This window comes from Hydra vulgaris, chromosome 01, assembly GCF_038396675.1.
Source record: "Hydra vulgaris chromosome 01, alternate assembly HydraT2T_AEP".
Taxonomy (NCBI): Eukaryota; Metazoa; Cnidaria; class Hydrozoa; order Anthoathecata; family Hydridae; genus Hydra; species Hydra vulgaris.
In genome coordinates this window covers 63,617,501-63,640,000 of record NC_088920.1, presented here as the reverse complement: position 1 = coordinate 63,640,000, position 22,500 = coordinate 63,617,501, and the positions used below count along the sequence as shown (strand labels likewise).

Sequence of the window (22,500 nt, the reverse complement as noted above, 5' to 3'; positions counted from 1 at the left end):
TATATATATGCGTCGTATATATATTATATGCTTCATATATATATAAATATATATATATATATATATATATATATATATATATATATATATATATATATATATATATATATATATATATATATATATATTGTATACAAGTTCTGTATACAATTTTTGTATACAAAAATCTTGCTTCAATACCAAAACAGCACTACTGATGATTTTTTGAAAGGCCTCTAGTGCTTTAAGTTTATTTAATTAATTATATAAAAATACTTGGTGTTAGTGTATTTTTTGGAAATTAAAAAAATATTTTTAATAATAAACATTTTGAGGAAAAAAGATTTACTTTTGTTTACTGGTGGAACTATCTTTTACTTTATATATATATATATATATATATATATATATATATATATATATATATATATATATATATATATATATATATATATATATATATATATATATATATATATATATATATATATAGATATATTAGATATACCCCTTTAGAGTCCAAGTTAACAGGATTTAACTGTAGAACCAAAAAAAATTGAACAAAGATGAAGGACTATAACTAAATTAAAAATGAAAGTTGTTTAGAAGTGGTTATTGACTCGCTGAGGTAAGTGTCAAGATGATCTAGATTTCAAAAATAAAGTCAAGCAGCTACAATATCTTTAGTATGATCTAAAGTAGCTACAATATGCACCACAGATCATTGAAGAGCAAAGGGGTATCTCACATAAAATAAAACCTTAAATCTCATTATTTTATTGTTTATTTTACCAATTTTATACATTAACAACATTACTTTGTTCTGTGTGACCCCTAAATATATTTATTTCATTCCAATTTTGTAATATTTATGTTGTAAAAAATGACATATAAAATGTTTTTTCTATGTTAAAAAATAACCGCATAAATTGTTTAAATATAGAAAAATAAAAACTTTTTACTATCAAGTTCTGAACAGTGCTAAAACAACAGTGCTACTTCGAAATGAAGTTTGACTATCCCAAAAATTTGGAAACTTTTTTTATTGAGCCTGCACTTTACATAACAAGTTCAATTCAAAGTTTGAAAAATTTGTAAAAAAGACACCCTACAGATATATAATCATAAAATGTTAATTTTGATGAGGTAGATTCTGCAGTCAGCTTTTGTATTTTATAAAGATGAATGATTTTCTTACTTGCAGCTTTAGCTGTTAATTACCCCACTTTACCTTTGCATTTTACTTGATGGTTTTAAAGTTGCTTTAGTGGATAACCACTGACCAAAAACTTTAGCAATATAAAAGAGTTTTTTGAAAGCATCAAACTATTCCCTTTCTTTACACATTCATCAGAAATTTTAAACACCTTTTCAAGCCTTGTATTACTTAATCTAAAACATATGGAAAATCCTATTTGTTTTTACACATTATTGTAAATTCTATGGAAATTTTTGCAATGCATTCTTATTTGCCTTTGATTTATGCTCCAAGAAATTGGTACCATCTAATAATTGAAAGCTGAAGTAGCATTCTGGTTTTAGCAATAATTCTTCTGAAGGCATATTTTTAATTTTTCTATATGACTTGCAAATTGAACCCGATTTTAGGTCAAGATAGATTTGTTTATTAGGGCAATACCATTTTATTTTTGTAACATTATACTACTATTTTAGGCAACTCAGAAAATAAACTCACTTGTTTGACAACAACAATTTAAATAAATACTTACACAGATAATAGATATATTTAGTTTTAAATTTTTCTAGAAAGTTCAACAATGTTTTAGAAAATACAAGAATGTTATGAAAAGTTGTAAACAGCTGTTGGATTTTCAAGAAAGACCTTATGAAATTTTTTTAGAAAGTGTTTTTAAGTAAGATAAATTAAGTAGTCTGGTTATATTAATATTTATTTCATATATTCATGTTAAGGTAACCTTTGAAAAAAAAAAGGGCTTGTTTCATTGTTTTTAGAACTAAGTTCATCCCTTTACATTTATAATACAGAAATAGTATGTTTTACATGAAAGCATAAAAAATATTATAATATGTAGATATTATAGAATAATGATAACAATATAGAATAATATTATAGAATAAAGATAAACAGATAAAAATATCTTATTATTTAAATTAATAAAACATCTCTGTAACATATCTGCGTTCTATAAAATTGAATTTTTAAATCTAACAACCAATTGGGTAAAAATGAACATTACTAACAGTTTCATTGTTTTTAAACAAAATTTCATTGATTTATGATAAAGACAAACTATTTTCAGAAAAAATACTTAACAAACTTTATAACCCTAATATATATATATATATATATATATATATATATATACATATATATATATATATATATATATATATATATATATATATATAAAAATATAAATATATATATATTTATATATATATATATATATATATATATATATATATATATATATATATATATATATATATATATATATATATATATATATATATATATATATATATATATATTTAAAACCCCAAAATAATTTCTAACCTTTTTAACTTCAGCTGCAGAGACTCCAGTTTCTTTAATTTGCTCACTTTCTTTATGCAGTTCTTTAAACTGTTCGATCAATTCTAAATACTAAACAAATAACTTAAAATTATATTTGAAGTATATTTTGTATTATTTCAATAATATAACTTCTTGGTTAACTTGATTCAATTCCTATGGTATTATAGGACTTTTTTTTTATTAATAATACTTTGTTTTTTAGAGTTTCATAAGTTTTGACCAATCATAAAGCATTTAGTAAACCAGGTTTTTACATGTCATTGAATAATACTATCTTAATTTACTGTAAAGCTAATACTTTGTTTTTGGTATTTATTTTTGTTTTGATTGGACAATTTTTTTTTTTATATTTTAAAGAAACAGCCATAAATAATTATTAAAAAGAAAAAAAAATAGTTATAACAACATGAATCAAACAAATAAAATGAAATGAAATAAAAAGAAATAAAATGAATCAAACAAATAAAAAGCTGTTAAGCCAATAATAATTACAATATTATAAAATTCCAAATCTTATAACTGTAAATTTTTTAACACTAGAAAAATAAATCAAACTTTTTAAACACTTTTTTAAATAAACTAGGATGATAAATTTTTTTATTTAAGAAATTTTTCAAAATTTTTATTTTAACTTTGGATTGTCTTAACTTTAGGACCTAAAACTGTACCTATTAACTTTAGATCTGTTTTAACTTAAAGACCTAAAACTGTATCTATAACTTGTAACTTATCTCATCTTTCTTTTATTGATATTTTATATAATATAATAAAAGTAATATTAGGATAAACAATCAATTTTTTTATTTATATGCTCACACAGAATTAAGTGTGAAAATTACAAATGCGTAAAGTACAATACTACTGAAATTATCTTGAGCACACTATTTAGCACACCCATATTTATTTAGGCACTCATCTTAAAGGGTTAATATATAATGAAATAAATAAATACAAAGTTAAATTAAGACACCATATAACAAAAATGTTTTGAAAACAAAAAACTTACCATACTATGAGTATCTGTAACTTCATTATCTATAAACATATCTTGTGGAATATCTACTTTGACAAGATAGCGAGCTAAGTAAGCTCTTTTTTTTAAGTCTTTTAAGTTTTCAAGCAACCACTGTATGATAGGATAAACAACCGACTTATCTCCTTGGACTAAACCTTGTCGAAAAGCACTCCTAAAAAAATAAGAAGCATTATTGAAACCAAAAAAAAGCACCAAAACAGCAAAACTATTTTCAAATTTTTCTTTCTTTAAGTATATATTGCAAACCTTTAAAATGAACAATATTTTCTATTTTTAATTAGCATATATACCTCTTTTATGAATGTGTTAAAAAAGAAAACTATATAAAGTTAAATCTGTTCTTTTAATTTTTAAAGAAGTCCAGATTTTTTTGTCAAAGTATGCAATCAATGTTTTAGAAAGCAAAACATAATATGATAAATACATTCATATTAATATCTGAGAAAGCTTTTAAAATCATTTCTTTATAATTGCAGTTTAAATTCATACTTTATAGACAGCAATCTTTTTTATTTACAGTAACCTTTGGAATACCACAAGATTTCATTCTTGGTCTTGTATTGTTTATCATAAAAACTAATGATCTTTCTGATAATCTTACCTGGTGATAAATATGTAACCTCTGAAGCTGCTCTTTTTGCTGATGAGAGGAATGTATTCCAGTTTTAAAAGTCATTCAAGCTAATTTTTAATGTGGTCATTTTATTGTGACAGCTTCCGTTAGCAGTGGCAGGTAGATTTTAATCCAACAAAAGTAAAAACACTCAGTTGTTTACTTGTAATAATTGCCACAATACTGTTTATATTTTTATATTGACAAATGGAAAAACTCTGATTGAGTCTTTTTACTTATGTTTTCTGGGATTATTTTGCAATACTGGTTAAATATAGAAACCATATGCCTAATTGATTGCAAGATTAACATCTGATAAAGATGCAATCAATAATAATCAATAATAATAATCAATAATACCTCTATCGTAATTGCTGTTTTCTTACTCCTGATAGATAAATCTCTTATCTGTCCTTGCATGGAATACTGTTACATATTTGGGCTGGATCTTCTATTTATGCCTATTTTTTGTTTTGGACAAAGTTCAAGAATTCATTAAAAATGTAGTTTGACCTGCTCCAGCTGCCATACTTAATGTTCTGTTCCACTACCAAAAAGTTTCATCTTTTTTTGTTTTCTAAAAATGCAACGACAGACAGAGCAAAAGCAAACTTTTGATTTTTTTATTTATCTACCAAATCACAATCTCTTCCTTTTACTGTTAATTAATTAAAAGTTTTCTTCCACAAAAATAAATGCTCTTCCATCTTCATGCTTTTTTGACTCAAACAATATACAGATTTTAAAGTGTTCAACTTTTATCTTGCTCTTTGACTTTTATCTTTCATTTCTTGTAACTTTCATCAAAAAGTAATTTAGCCTCAGGATAATTTGTATAGAAAATAAAAAAAAGTAAAAAAACATTTTTATTGCTTCAAGTTTCATTGAGTCAAGTCTTAATTTCTTTTGGTGTTTGAGATATACATAGTGTTCAAGTAAGACTTTTAAACATGTTGCAAGCAATAAATTTTGTACATTCGCAATGGTGTCAAATGAGACTTCAATAAAAAAATTTTCATAAGATCAAATTCATCAATAAAATTCCAATTTCATCAATAAATCTGTTGGCGTTTAGAAATGTTGAAACCAGATAAAAAATAAATCAGTCAAAATTGAAGGAGTTAGTAATTTTGATCCTGGTGACACTTCTACACATTATATTATCCTGAATAAGTGATTGCTTTTGTAAAAAGATAAATTTTCAAAAATTATTAAATTTAATGATTCCATTAATAATTAAAAGTACTAACACATTCTCTATTTTAGGCTTGTATTTCATTATTCTTAAAAAATTTAGCATCCGTAACACTCGTTGTTCAGGATCTTCTTCACGCAAATCTGAAGCTTCCTGAAATATTAAAAATAATTAAATTTAAAAATAAAACTCTATTTTAATATATATATATATATATATATATATATATATATATATATATATATATATATATATATATATATATATATATATATATATATATATATATAAATATATACATATATATATATATACATATATATTAATATACATATATTAATATATATGTGTATATATATAAATTTTCAAAATATTTATCAAATAAATGTTTTGTTTTAGTTAAAAAGTATAATTCTAAAAATTCATTATTATAGGCAGAAAAATACCATAATCAGGGAAAAAGGGTTGGAGAAATGGAGGTGGATGATGGAGAGGGGGGGAGGAGGAGGTGATGTGTATCATGAAGAGGAGGGGGGACTGGATGTCTTGGTGGGCAAAACTTGAATAAACTTTTATTTGATTTTAGTAGAAAAACTATATATAAAACTATTTGAAAATATTAACATGGTTAAATATGTTATTAGATATATGTAAGGAGTTTACTTGCGATTGTTTTAGAGAAAACACATTAAAAAGGGTTGCAATGGGGTTATACATGAAATTTTTTCAAAAATAACATATTTAACAAACATAGCCTTTTTAAAATTTTGTCACTTTTATCTTTATACAGAGAGGTGCCCTGTTTTGATAGATGAAAGCAGGTATTATATTAAAAATAGGAAGAGTATAATCTAAAACAGACAACCAACAATGAGAAATCCTTTGCTTTAAAGTATTGTATGAGACACCTATGATTTGACAAAAAATTTTCTGAAATGTTCAAAAATCTGGGCTTAAAATAAATCCTTATTATCCTACAAATTTTTAAATACCTTGCTGAAAAAAGAAGTAATTTTTTTTTGACAACAATATAACATATAATATGAAATTATTTCATACTAAGTTATTGTGTAATAATTCTTAGGGGCCATCCATAAAGGACATCATGCAAATAGGGGGGGAGGGGGTCCAGATTAAAAGGACAAAAAAGGACAAGGGGGAGGGGGGGTTATCAGAAAAGGACGTCACTTTATATAATTTTTTTTATATAAACATGTGTTTTGATGGAGTTAACATAAGGGAATGTTATACTTTTATCTATCGTAATATAGGAAAGAAATTAGTGTTGATATTTATTTAAATTTTATTTTTGTATAAAAAATATATTGAATATATTACAATTAATTATTTCTTGCTTAACCCTTGGTAGTTTCTCGTATCATACGTATCATTAGTTGATCGCTACGGGTTTTCGTGCTAATTCTTTTTGCGTAATTCGTCCCCAAGGACTTAGTGTTAATATCATATATGATTTTAAATAGAGTTTTACAAACATTTGTCCAAAGGGAATTGCTTGCGTAGCAATTAATAATGATTGTCTAAAGCGAATATTACAAATGATTGTCCAAAAGGAATTTGACGGGAAAAAACACATCTTTACTTTTTACAGTATTTGTGTTAATAAGACAGAATTTCAGATTCAGAAATTCATTCAAAGTCAGTGCAGAGACTTCCGGAATGGCGGATGCTTTTTTGTAATGAATTTTATAAATAAATTTAAAATAAAGGAAGATAATAAAAAGATAATAAAATAAAATAAAAATAAAGAGAATGGAGAAAAGAAAAAGAAAGAAATAAAGAAGCAAAAACGAAAAAAAATTAAAAACCAAATAAAACAAATTAACAAAAGAAAAAATTGAGATAAGAAAAAGGAAAGATAAAAAACCAAAGTTAAAAGAAAATACACATTCGAGCATGGAAAGTAATTAAAAAGAATTAAAATAAAATGTAAAATTGCTCCGTTTTTGAAGAAAGAAAAAAGAATATTTTTTAAATTTTATTATTTTTGAAGGATTATATGTGTTTGCTTAACATGATTTACTTTCTTATTTTAATATTGTCATTTATTATGAAAACTCTATACTTTTCGTGACTAAATGTTTGTGTGTGTGTGTGTGGGTGACACGTTTTTATTTGTGAATATTATTGAAAATTTTTTGTTTATTTTTTGTTATTTTTTAATTTTGTAAAAGATCATTGTTGTCTGTAAATTAAAAGATGGATAGAAATAGTCTTCTAAATTCACTTATAAAATTTTACAATAATGCTCATCCATTCGAGAAAAAAGCCAATAGTCAAAAAAAAGTCCATAAAATATGGAATGAGATCAAGGAAAAGCAAGACTTGGAGGTTCAAGTAAAGATGTTTCAATGGTTTTGAAACAAAAAGGTTCTTTAATGTCATTTTGGGCCCATCAAACAACCAAGCAATCTGTTCCTTCCCATGCCAGTTCTTCCTCCTTAGAGTTCCAGCATTTTTCAGATAAATTTAATGAGCCAACAGATGTTGTTGATACCACGTCAGATGCCTCTCGACACGACATCCTGAGCACAGTTCAAATTGAGACGAAGAAGGCCAAGACTCATGTTCAAGACAAAATCAAAGCAGAGATTATTGTTTTGAATAAAGAAATAGTTGCTATGAAGAGTAGAAAAAGAAGTGGCTTATGGACCGATGCTGAAGAAGAAACCATTAAAAAGAAGAAGGTCAATGTCCAGGAGCTTACGAGTAATCTAAACAGGTTGATTGGCAATATGAAGTCAAAACAAAGATCAAGGGCTGAAAAGAAAACTGTCATGAATCAGGTTATATTTATTGCATCATATAATAACAAGTTACAATAATAATATTGTAGAAAATGAACATTAACTTATTTGTATAGTTCTTTCGGTACTGTAGGTGTTGGCTAACCACCCGGAAGTGAAAAAAGCTCTTAAAGTACGTGACGGAATCGGTCGCCCTACTATTGAGGTAGAACAATCTGAGATACTGCGTGTCATTCAACTTGCTGAACATGGATCTGCTGCCCACGAGAAAAGACAATCTGAAGTGTATAGGGTGAGAGTACAACTTTAGATAATAAATAATTCTAATGTACTATATTAGGTCTCAATATAACTTTTCAGCCTTTGAACTTATTCACTGATTATTCTTTAATTACTTTTAAAGAGCCTCAAATCTTTGGATGAGCTTGGTGCCGAGCTCGAAAAGAGAGGTTACAATCTTAGCAGAAGTGCTTTATATACTTGTTTGCTGCCAAAACGGAGCGATTCGCTTGAAGGAAAGAGACATGTCCACACGGTTCCAGTTAAGTTGATGCTGGCTCAAACTGACCTCCATTCAAGTCACGTGGATGGCCCATTTTGTACAGCAACTATAAAGAATGTGGAAGAAGTTTGCTCTTTTTTGGGCCCCAAGGATGTGTGCTTTATAAGTCAAGACGATAAAGCTCGGATCCCAATTGGAATCACCGCTGCCAACAAATAAGCTCCTATATTGATGCATATGGAATATCGAGTTTCTCTTCCTGATCATGATTGGGTTATCGCTGCAAAGCACAAACTCATTCCGTCTGTCTACGCAGGTATTGCAATCAAACCAGATGGGCTTGGAAAATCTGACGCAGTTTCCTATTCCGGTCCCACTAATGTTGCTATTCGATCTGAAAAGCATTCATCATCGACAGCGTATGCTCACGGATTGGACTTTTGACTCTGCAAGAGTCAACTTTTGACTCTGCAAGAGTTGCAACAACTTTTGACTCTGCAAGAGTTTGATTCTATCAAAAAAGATCCTTTGACCAAGTTGGTCAAGCCAGTGGTTGTTTTCAGTGTTGATGGTGGACCAGATGAAAATCCACAATACGCTAAAGTCATCGAAACTGGTATAGCCTTCTTTTCAAATTTTTTATTGCAAACCATCAATACAGTTATGTTTCTTCTAATTTAAATATCTATTTTGTTTACAGCAATTCATCATTTCCTTACAAATGATTTGGATGCCTTATTTATCATGACAAATGCGCCAGGACGGTGTGCTTTCAATCGAGCCGAGAGAAAGATGGCTCCACTGAGTAAAGAGTTGGCGGGATTGATCCTACCTCACGATCATTATGGACCTCATCTAGACTCTAAAGGTATTCAAATTCATTTTTAATATCAACTATTTATCAAAATACAATATAGATACAAGGCTTAAGGAGTTACAAAAAGACGGAGCTCGACGTCCATCATCTCTTATCAAAAGGATCAAGACTGGTTTGCCTCTCATGTGCGCACCAGTCAATATTTCACACAAATTGTGAAATGTGAAGATCCCAGATGCTCTTACTTCCATGTTATTCCTGGTCGATTTCTGCCTCCACCTATACCAATCAGCCAGTCAGAAGATGGTTTGAAAGCTGTATTCATTTCAGACATCGCCAGCAAGAATTGTTTTCCTTCAGTATTTTTTCTTATCGCTTCCAATATTCAGAGCACCATTCCTCGATCATTGAAATTATTCAAACCTCCTCCTTATGACCTGTTTTGTCCCTCTGTGCAATCAAGTTTGTCTTAGAAAATCTGCAAGCACTGTAACTTGTATTTTGCCTCCCAAGTCATGCTCAAAAAGCATGTCAACTTTACTCATTCCAATGTTATTAACCGAATGACTATTACTGTTTAGCAAGTCAAGCCTGTTCCCATTGCCGCCAAGCGCAAAAGAGAGTTAATGGCCGTAGTTGCAGTAGAAGAGAATGCGGCCTTTGCTGAATGGTTCGATGAGGACGAAATCGAAACGGAGAACCTTCATATTCCGAATGATTCAACTGTTTCAGACGAACCGGACTGCTCTTTTCTAATCATATCAATTGAGGATCACTTAAAAAATCCTTGGATAGATGATGAGTGAGGCAAGTTGATACACTGATACACTTTTATTAAATTTAATATGTTGGATAAGACTAAAGTAATATTAAATAATTTTTTTTTTCAGAAAGGCAAAAGAACAAAAACATACGTGGAAATACCTAATCAGATTCTGAATGATATTTATAGGGGTTGTGGGGGGGGGGGGTGCTCAATTTTATGACGTCCTTTTTAAGGGGGGGGGGGGGGTATAGGAAAAAAGGACAATCAGTGACAAAGGGGGGGAGGGGGTCAAAAAATGCCTTATAAATGGTGACGCCCTTTATGGACGGCCCTTTATGCTATGTAATGAATTATATATTCTGTATATTATTTATAATTACTAAAGTTATATAACACTATCTAAACTTGAAACAATTTGAGCAAAATAAAAAATTAAACTAAATACCTGCTAAAAAAGTTGTTGTCAGGGGTTATTTTAGACCGTTTTTGACAGTGCCGCTCAAATTCAGACATTAGGGATTTTTTTATGGTAATTGTTTGTTTTTTTTTCAAAAAATAATTCTTTAACTTCCTGTTCATTCTATTACAGAAAGAAAATATAAAATATTTTTTACAAACAGTAAAAACTTATAAAGCAGTTGTTTATTAAATTTTCTGATAAACGAATAAAGTTGTTAATCAATAAATGGATAGCTAAAGTGAAAACCTAAAGAAAACGCTTGTCTAAAGTTTTTATTCATGGTGCAATAAATTGCTCATTATTCTTGTAACATGTTGTAAGTATATGTTTGTAACAACAAAGTTACAGGCTTGTGTTTATAATATTAAAGTTACAAGCATGTGTTTGTAACACTAAAGTTACAAGCATGTGTTTGTAACAAGTATTAAAAGTGATTTTTTTAATAATGCTAGTGCAAAAACCAAAAGCTCCCGTAAAAAGCTGTTTAGAGGAGCAACTCGCACAGCTCGGCATGTTCATTTTAGGGTCGCTTTTCTCCACTCTCGCACTCATTTACTTCCGCTGAGGCTTGATATATATATATATATATATATATATATATATATATATATATATATATATATATATATATATATACATATATATGTATGTATATATATATATTTATATATTTATTTATATGTATATATATATATATATATATATATATATATATATATATATATATATATTATATATATATATATATATATATATATATATATATATATATATATATATATATATATATATATATATATATATATATATATATATATATATATATATATATGTATATATACATAGATTTGGACAGGAATGGCATGCGATCGCACACTGACTACGCTAATAATGTTTTTTCTTCACAATTTGGCCACAACTGTTTTAATGTTTTAACAATTTAAATTACAATAAAAAAATAATTACGCTAGGAACAACAATTAATCGTTAATCTTTTTAAGCATTTTTATTTTACGCAAAGACTTTAAATAAAATAAAAATTAATTATAATGATCGTTCAAAATAAATGCATTTTGTGTAAATTAAAAATGTAAATTTTTTTTAGTAGGCATGTATTTTTTATGATAAATTTAAACATTTGAAACTATTTTTTACCGAACAATTTGTCCGATAAAGACATAAGTTTGCCGGACATGACAGATAAAAAAAAAGAAGTGCAATCGAACACCATTCCAGACCACGCATAAATTATTTTGTTTTTACAACTTGACCACACAATATGTAGGATAAATGATCTAACAAAAAGAAAATCTTAAATCTAAAATCTGAATAGGAAAATTTATTTATATATTTTTTAAAAATTACTATATGTAAAATGCTTTGTAAATTATTAAATGCATAAATTATTACGTAAATATATTAGATTAACTATTAAATACATAGTTAAATATATAATAAAAATACAAAATTATTAAATAAATAAATTACTATGTAAATATATTAAATACATAAATTATTAAGTTTACTTATTAATTTATTAAATAAAGTAACTAGTTAATTATAATGTTTACAATAAACTCATTTTATTTAAATTGTCAAAGAATATTATACGTAATTACATTTATATAAAAATATATTTTTTTATAAATCTTTTCAAACATTTTCTAGGATTAATTTTATAAACACTTCTAATAGCAAAAATTTTTAGTGCGAAAACAAACGTTACATAACAACTCAAATTTAATAGTGTAATAAAAAGTACTGGTTTCTATAAGTATTAAAATAACTATTGTTAAAATTTGTATTATCATATAGGGTTATCATGAGAGGTCAGTAGTGAATAATAACCTGAGAAGGTGCAAAGAAAAAGACTCAATGAGAGGGTTATCATTCATCAATATAGGAATTTCGACAGTATTACGATAGTTGCTTGCAGTAAGTAACTGAGTTTTGTTGGAGTTAACATTCACAAGCCACTAAAAACTTGTTATTTTGTTAATTTGTTACAGAAGTAATTTCAGATTCAAGATCATGTGCCTGTTATATATGATTGAAAATAGGAGAATTTTTGTCAAGACAGGAGTATAAAGGTGAGCTGTCAGCAAATAGAGATGCTAGATTATCAGGAAGATCATTAATGTAACTAAGGATACAACTTTGAGTTACTGGAAATTCTTTTTTTGTCCTAAAAGATGCTTGTGGGGACTCTTATTTTACAAAAAAAAAATGTATATTTACAGAGAAAAAACATTAACATAATGTCTCTATTAATTTTGCCTGCTTGTTAGAAAATAAATACCTGATAGTTAATTTGTGTAATAACATCATTTAAAATTTGAAGTAAATTAATTGGTTGCAGAGAGTCAAAACTAAATTAAAACAAATCAAACAAATAATAAAATCAAAAATAAAACAAACAAAAAAACAAATTTAATATCATTCCAATAGATTAATTTTTTAGTGACTACTCAAAACAAGTACTGTAATAATGCAATGTTTTATATTATATATAATAAGTACTTTAAAATATAAATACCTTATTAAGTTGAAATTTTTGTTAAATGGCGGTCCATTTAACTGATCAACAATAAACTTTATTTGCTCGCTCATTTTTTTAATATTTTGATTAAAATAGAAATGTCCTAAACTCATAAAATGTTTAACATTAAATAACAAAAATTAAATTAATTTATATAAAATTTAAAATAAACTTACTTAAAATTATTTTTTTTTTTTTAAAAAAAAAAGCTATTAAAAGATATCAATATTTAAATTAACAATACTACACAAAACATTTTTTTTAAGCATAAAAACTGCATAAAACTGTGAAGCTAATGAAAACTACAGTTAAAATTCTCCAGTGAATTAAAGTCACCCTTAATTATACATAACTTTTCTTAATCTTGTTTGATTCAGCTAAACCCAGAAGCTACACTTGATATCAATCAATAATATTTGTACCTTATACCTAATAATATTTAATGTACCTAATAATATTTGTACCTTAATTTACTAATAACTTTTTTTTGTACAGTATTACTTCTGAACAAACAAAAGGTATATTGTACTGGTATAAACAATATCTTTTAATTTTATTTTCATCAGATGGAATTTTATTGTAAAAAAAATTGATCGTTTTTTTATAGGAGATTTCCATTAACCACTTTGAATTTTAGAATTGCTGCAAAAAGATAATTTAAATATTATTGGGAAAAACAAATAACTTAAATGACACATAAAGATCAAGGTGTTGTAACAACCTTCTTTTGGATGATAAATGTAACTTTTGTTCTGTCTCAAAAATGTATCAATTATTAGTTTATATCAATTATTATTTTAAATAATAAACAAAACCAATATTGTAGCCTAAATTTATAAGAATTTGTAATTTTGTAAATTTACAACATAGAAAAAGTAAATAATTCTTTTATTTATCAATCACTATGGCTTATTTAATATAAGATACATCCCTTTATAATTTAATCCAGAAGTTTCAAGAAGAGATTTAGAAAAGTATTTTTTACCGACTTCAAGAGGTTATTTTTGTTCAGTAATTGTGATTATAAAAGTCGAAGCGAAAAAAAAATATTGATTACAACATTTAGTTTATTTTTAGTGACAAAATGTTTTTAACATATAATGACTTCAAAAATTATGCAAGCATTTAAACAAAAATAATTGTTAGAATACATATCCCTAAAAAGATTTCCATATTAAAAGCTGTTTAACATAAAAAAACTAATTCTTTTACTTTTACTGCCTTATATATATTTTCACATAAATAAAACCTATGCGTTCTAGCGGTCTGTATATACAAAGTTACTTTCAGGGGGATATATCTTTAAATATGAGTTAATGGATAAACATTGCCAAATTTTATGTTTAAAAATTTAGTAAATTTTGCTTTCCTACTAAATTAAAATATATTTTTTATAAGCAATTATTTAAAAACTAAATGTAAAGTTTAAAGTTTCGTAACAAATGTTTTTATCAAACAACGGTTTTATTTACATGTTGTTACGGTTACCAAAAAAGTTTATTTTTTTTTTAGCACTATCCGCCTTGCGACAATACTGCGATAGTTCGCAAGCGAAAGTCGTATCAACTACGATTAGTAAAAACCATTACTTCTACGGTAGCGTTGTTATCGACTTCGACTAAATCTAATAAATGTCGAAAGTCAAAATTAGTCGACTACGAAAAATTGTTTAGTTGATTTATTCGCCAATGGACTTCCTTCTAATCGACCAAAAGTCGATTTAGCCCAATAAAAATCTTTTAATCCTTATATTAATTAATTTTCGGTTATGTATTTCATTAATTACTTTTTTTGTTTTTTTTGTTTACTCGATGCTTTTGATTTTTAAAAATACTTTCAATACTTTCATACAAGGCCGTTCCAAGATGGCTCGAGTCACACGGGTCACAAGATGGCTCAGATCACTCAAAATTAGGTTGTAAAGCTCCAAAGTTTAAATACAAGAACTTTGGTTCATAGCAAGTATTTAAGGAGTTTCCTAAATCATTGAGGTGTGGGAATAAATTGTCCTGTTGTTGATGCAGCCCTTCTCTCCTATTGTTTAGCTCTATTAATATTTAAATGATATGTTGCTAAAATATAAAAAGTGGTGAAGTCGACAGTCGAATTATTTAATAGTCGTAACAACACTATTGTGCAACCAATGTCAATTTTAGATTACAACGAGAGCAATGATCGCACAATGGATAATAAACAGTTGTTAATACTTCTGCACGTTTGCTGCGCTTGTTTCCTAATTTTTCGAGTAATTTTTTTATTTTTTTATTTTAGATGTCCCAAGAAGCCCTTAAGGTCTTTTAACAGAGCACCACGGAAGAGCATTTGAAAGGAAGTTTAGGCCTTCCTTACCGATGTTACAAAATTTGCCTAGAGGTAGTGAACCAAGGATCTCTAGCTTCTGAGACAAGCGCGCTAACCACTGTGCTAGGACTGCTTTTTTTTTGTTCCCTCTTCTAATTTTTTTATTTTTGTAAATCGTTTTAAATCAAAACGTGGAAATCAAACAAGATACTTTGACCTAACGATTTAGCTAATAGTTTTATTTTTTTTCTTTAATAATTCAACAGTATATTTGCATATATTGGACTTGTTTGGATAATTAAAGTGCTCTAAGAAAACATAACACTCTTGTCACAGAGCAAATTTGGACAGATAAGACTTAAATCTAATGATTCTATGAGCGGACATAGTATGTCTGATTTGCAATGTTCAGATTTGCAATTTTTTAATATATTGTTTAACATCTTAATAATAGCTTTAGTACCACCTTAAGACGCCTAGAACACTTGTTAAAACGTATTAGTATAATTTTTAGATGTCTGAAACACGTTTGGGCACAAGATGTGTTTTAGACATCTAAAAATTATTTTCAAGTAAAATACTTTACCAAGAAAGTTATACTTCTTATTTTTAAGTGTTTTTTCTTTTTTTTTTTTTTCTTAAAAAAAAAAAAAGATGTAGGTTTTACCACTATTTTGTGCAACACATCTTAATAATATAACTATAATTATAAAATGTAAATAATAATTTTTTTACGGTAAAATTATTTTTGAAAATATGAAATTTTTAAAAATAGTAATAAAAGTGTTGCTATGTTGAATGTGTAGTCAACTATATCTAGTTTCACTTTAAATTAGTTAATTTAAGGTATAGATTTAAAAAAATGTAACATAGATTAGTTTATTTTTTAAAAAACTTTGTAGGCAATGCTTTACCAATATAATTAAACTTCATGATGGAATCAAAAAAAGAAAAATCGGCATTTTAATTATTAAACTTTTAAGTTTTGCCTTTTTTTTCTAATTTTTTTCTAGGCTAGAGTAATTTGCTTTTTGGATGCTGCACTATATATATGATAAAGAACAATGCTTATAAGTAAACGTAAATGTCGACCAATGATGACAAATCTCCTTCGAGGCAGAAGAGAACAACACTCTACTTATAACAAATAATTTCAAATGTATTAGATAACTTGCAAGCTTTTAACAATTTTTTAACATTTTCATTATGATTTTATTAAAAGTGTATATAATCTTATTGAGTTAATAATTGAATAACAATTTTTTATTTCAGATTTTTTATTAAGTATTCTTCAAATCTTTTAATTTATAACAATCTATAAAAACTTATATGGTTAATTGTTAAAGATATTAGTATTGTTTTTCTAATACCTGCGAATACTTAACTTATTATATGTCAGTTTAATTTCAACAGTTAATTGTCAATCTATTGAGTTAAACCCAAACGGTGGCTCTATGGTTAAAAAAATAAATTATACATTTTAAAAATAAATGTTTCAAAATAACTTTAAATGAAAAGAATAGTCATTTTTATCAACAAATACACTCCAAAAAATTACAAAAAACTTTTTGTTTTGCTGAGTCAGGAAAAAATAAGTAAAATATAAACACACTTTTAAAACTTTATAACTCCGAAAACATACATCCAATGAGCCTAAAAATTTCAGAATATCTTTACTATTCAATCACAAAGGAACTTTAGCAGAATTTTTTAATAAAAATTTGTACATCAAAAATGGTGGATAAAAGTAATGGAAGCAAAATAAAAATCAACTTTTTATTTAAGATAATTATTCTAAATTAATAATAATATCATTAGTTTTGTATAATTCTGCTACAGTCTCTCAAGTAGTTGTTAAGGAAATCTCTAAGGAGTACTCCCTAAAATTTCAAGTTGATTGCTTTTATACTTTTTAAAAAAATCCATTTTAAGTTTTGCGCAATATCGAAAAAAAAAATTCTGTAAAAAACGCATTTAAAAAACATATTGTAATTTATTTTAATATTTTCATGGGAAGTAAGATTTGCCACCTTCTATATTCTTTTATTTATTGATAAATCCCTTTTTGACACCGCTTATCATTTTTCTGTCTTTTTTAAGTTCTTCAGAAGATTTTTTTTTAAATAACGTTGACGGTGGCTGTCTATTTTACACGAATCATAATTATCAGGATATACAAATTTGAGATTAAATATCTCAAAAACTTTTGAAAAACCAGACATTTCATCATTGAAATGAATAACAGCTGAAGCTGCACAAATATCTAAAACTTCTTTGCAAACAAATATATCTTTAGGACATCTTTTCCAAATTATTTGATTAAATGCTTTGTTTAAATTTTGGGTAGTATCATGTAGATATCCTTACAACAGTTTTCAGGCTGCAAAAGCTATTAGGTACTGAAAATTTAATATATAGTTTAATATATGACTAAAAAGACAGAAAACCACCGTTGCTAGGGGCGTTGCTATAGAAGCTGAAAAGACTACCTTTAAAAAAATTGGATCACTTATATTATTGAGTTTGGATGTATATAAGTATATATATTTTTTGAACCTAGAATAAATTTCAAATAAAACAACATAAATTTTTTTTTTTTTGATTTTATAGTGATTTTTAACCATAGAGCCACCTTAACTGACTTCATTTTAATAGTTGATCCGACGTCAATTTTCTCGGCCCGAGGTCTGCGGTTCCACATTATTCTAAAGAGCAGAATTATTGATACTGGGCTAAAAATAATAATGGCCGCTGTAACGTTGTACTGACATTGGCGCAATGTATATATGTCATTTGAGCAGCGCTTTAAATAACTTGCCACGGCTACTCAAGGGTAAAAAAAAATGGCTTGATAAAGAAGAAGCTAAAACTTAACAAACCAGAATTATTCTACCTCAGGTGGTTAACTTGCTAGAGCAGTTGGGTTGCAGTGATAAAATCGCTGGCTTTAAAACCAAGAAATCTGAGGTTCAAAACCTGCTCTGTCCGTATGCGCAATACCATTAAAGAAGACGCCGTGAGCTATTCATTAAATGTTCTTCCGCGGTATTCTGCGACATGATCAAAATGTCATTTTAGAGCATCTTAATAATTAGAAAAAAAAATTAGATAATTAACTAGTTTTTTAAAAAACAGCTAGTTATTATGAAATGTGATGTATCTTTCATTTTATTTTAACTTGCGCACTGTTACAAGCATATATGTTAATTACATGTAAACCTGTATGACATTTATGTGTCTATTTATGTATAAAAGCATACATGTAGATAATATACGGTGAATATACAAAAAAAATTTTTAGTTTATATGTGAAGTTTATAGCAGCTAATTAAACTAACTTTATAACAGCTAAATAATTTCTGCTGTTTTAAACTTTTGTTTTTTACAATTTTTTACAACTTTTTCTGTAATATTGAGCGTTTACAAAATGTCAAATTTATTTTATTTATTGCTATTTAATATGTTGCGCAGTTTATGCTACGTGGTTGCTATTCGGTAACCAAAGACAGTCAAGGATCTTAGTTACAACAATAACACCGTGTATAATGTGGTATTCTTAATTGCTTTAAAATTCACGAACGCTAAAAAATAAAGTGTAGGTATATTAGACTTTATTTTACATCATTATTTTTTACAGACATATCTCTGCAGATTGTGTTAAAAAGGTAAACCCTTACGTTATTTTAGTACTGCTAAATAAAATCTTAATAAGCTTAATGAACTTCGCCAGAGCTTAAAGGCTTTGCTAACAGTTGACTAAAGCACTTTTTTAGAAATTGATGAACTCTCTATTGAATTGTTTTAGTAAATTGCTCTTTTTTAAAAAAACTCTTTTTGACAAAGCATAGGCAAAAACAGCGACATCTATTGGCTGCAGAACGTTTGAAAAATGAACTGGTTTGCAAAATGACAAGAAGTTGTTTTCAGTGCAATTAATAGCAGCCTCGAAGTAGTTGTTAGATTGCATCAGATTTGAAAAATCTGTAGTTCAATGCGAGCAATGGCCATATTTGCGAGATCGGTAAGGAATGAGGTGTGATTTTTCTGGTTGAATGATTATCCGCGGTGCTCTGTTACAAAACCATATGGCCCTCTTTTTAAACCAGGCACTTTTTAAACCAGATAAAAAGGATTTTTTAAAATACAATAGTTATTTAATTACGTAAAATTCATTATTTAGTTAAAAAATAGATTTACTTGACTAAATAATCAATTTTTAAAAGCTCCAAATCAGTAAGCGATCGGCGTATTTCATTCAACCGATCATAGCACATAACCTTTTACCGGAATTTTAATTTGGTAATTTAATTTTGAAAAAGACTTTTTTAACCATTGACTGGTGCAAATCTTAAATCAGTGCAATTATAACCTATCCTTATATAATTAAAAGAATACGTTTTATTTGCGCTGTAATCAAACTTTCAACTATGGGACTTGTATATCCATTTTTCAAAAAGATATAAAATAACTATAACGCGGCTGATCTTATGAAAATACTGATAAAATACTTTTAAAACTAAATAGCATACCAGTAGCAACAAAAGAAAAAGAAGATTTTAAGGCAACGAGAAACCAACATTACTTTGAAAGAAAGTACAAAGGGGTTCGCACTTACTGTTTATTTCTTTTAATAGTAGTTTAAAAAGTAAAAATGTTACTGTTATAAACTTAAAAACATTTAAAAAGTTAAGAAAATTTCTAACTCTGCTGGTTAAAGAAGTAGGGCAAGTTGTTTCAATTTTCAAAGATTCAAATAACTCGCATAGACATAACTTCCTACCTGATAGAAATGCACCCCAATGGAATGCTTTGTCTTCTGTTTTTTCCTCGCATTCTGTCAAAGAATTTTTTGGTGATTGAAATAGCAAACTTCCAGACATGGAGCAAGCTCCAAACATTTGTATGAAAATACTTATGTCAAATAATAAAGCTGTGTGAAAACTTGCGATGATTGGAGGCTGGGAACGAAAAAGCCAATTGACTTCATCCCCCAATCCCAAACGTGAGGGGCAACAAGTTGATAATTTTTTTTGTACTATTCTAAATTAGACTTATATTAATCGATAAATTTCAAGTTTCATAGTATTATCTCTCAGCGTTCAAAAATTATGACCAAAAAAATTTAAACTTTATATTGTCATAATTTTCGAACGCTGATAGTTAATACTATGAAACTTAAAATTTATTAGAGAGCAGTTTAACTATTTTTTATTCTAGTCATTAATAACTTCTTCATTCTACATATTAAAGTTTTCAATATCTGATGTGTTATTATGTTATCGTTTTCCTCATCTGATCTGTTATAGTCATTCATCACAACTTTTATTTACGTCAACTTCTTCTGGTATTAATAAATCAGTTAAGATATAAAAATATGTTTTATTTTTATATCTTTGCCTAAAGAGAAGCTATAATTGAATCGGACATTGTTCATTGGACGTACAAATACATCAAGCGCATTGTCTTCCCTAGAGGCCTCGCAAGTATAGTGTAATCTTTTAGTAATTTTGTTGCAATACTCTTGTTGCAATTTACTTGCGATACTCTTGTTTTTTTTTTACAAAAACGTCTTACGGGAACCAAAGAGTTTAAAGTAATTTTTGATTTATGCGGTATGGAGAAGAAACACTCCATGTTTTGGATTTTGCTAATTTTTAATATGCTATAGGGTTTATAAAAACTGCTTACGGTTCTTGAGATATTCATGTTTTAATTTTCTTAGTCATGCTGGCGACACTTTTTGCAACATGTTTTTTTGTCATTAAATAGAAATATTTAATAAATAAAATTAAATAGTATTGTTTAATAAACAGAATGAGTTATCGGCCTAAAATTTGATACATAGACAATTTTTCACATGGCGGATTTAAGTTTCACCTAATTTTCTAGCTAATAATTACACTAGGGAACAACGTTTTTGCTACCTGAGATTTATTAAGTGTACTAGGACTATTTTGACCTGCTGATTCCAAATATATTATTTAAAACTGTGTATCACGTCAGGTTTTAAAGTTATACTGACATCTTGATTTACTATTTTAACGCTTTATGGTCATTAGAAATTTAAAGCCAATGCTTCTAAATTTCAATACAATAACTAAAATTTTTATGTAAATAAAAGAGCAAAAGCAACTATACATTATTATATGCATAAATAACTTCAGGCTATCGTAATACAGTGCATTTTGAAATCAAAAATAGTGTCACACTTTTGCTGTAAAAACCAACAAAAATCGCCCATCATGTTGATGTCATACCTCCCTTGATACTTGTTTTCCATCGTTGCTATTTCTTGGTGAAAACGTTCATCCTTTTTGTTGCTGACTGCACCTAGATTGGGTGGGAAGAAACTGTGATGGGAGTGCAAAAAGTGAATTTTTAAGGACATTCTGACGAATTTGTCCGGTGAACATACCCGCACTTATTTTCGCTGGTGTAAGAGTGGTCTTGAACTTCTCTTGAAGATAAACAAAGCCACCCGAATCTTTACCCAGAGCCTTCACAAAATTTTTGAACAGTCCAAGCTTTATGTGAAGAGGGGGAAGTAGTATTTTGGTAGGATTAGTAAGAGACTCATGTCGTACATTGTATCTGCCAGGTACATGATTAGCTCTTGCTGTCCAGTCTTAAATTGTATAATGATTTTCGTCGTCACGGCTACTCCATAGACTTAGAAAGCACATGTACTTTGTGTATCCAAGCTGCAATCTAAGAAGAAGGGACACTAATTTTAGATCCTCACAGAGGCACTAGTTATGATCTCTATACTTGATAAAGTTGAGAAGCAACTTCATTGAATCATTTGTATCATGCAACCCAACTGCGTGTGCTAATGGAATAGATGGCATCACATTCCCATTGTGTAGGAGAACTGCTTTAAGACTAACTTTACTTGAGTCTATAAACAGACGCCAGTCTCCTGGAGTATACTCATAGTCCAGTTCTTTTATTAAACCGTTAATGTCAG

General features: G+C 27.5%; 1 protein-coding gene across 1 annotated transcript in view; it reads right to left on the bottom strand.

The window, feature by feature from the left end:
- LOC136075519 (intraflagellar transport protein 81 homolog) overlaps nucleotides 1-13,339 on the bottom strand; it is a 52,323-nt gene extending 38,984 nt beyond the window's left edge. Inside the window, exons 1-5 of the mRNA XM_065788907.1 lie at nucleotides 13,230-13,339; nucleotides 12,993-13,062; nucleotides 5,439-5,536; nucleotides 3,546-3,726; nucleotides 2,519-2,608 (exon numbers count right to left, since the gene is read on the bottom strand). Of these exons, the coding sequence (XP_065644979.1) occupies nucleotides 2,519-2,608; nucleotides 3,546-3,726; nucleotides 5,439-5,536; nucleotides 12,993-13,062; nucleotides 13,230-13,303 (513 nt within the window). The 5' untranslated portion in view covers nucleotides 13,304-13,339. The remainder of the gene's footprint in view (nucleotides 1-2,518; nucleotides 2,609-3,545; nucleotides 3,727-5,438; nucleotides 5,537-12,992; nucleotides 13,063-13,229) is intronic.
- Nucleotides 13,340-22,500: the final 9,161 nt, after the last annotated feature.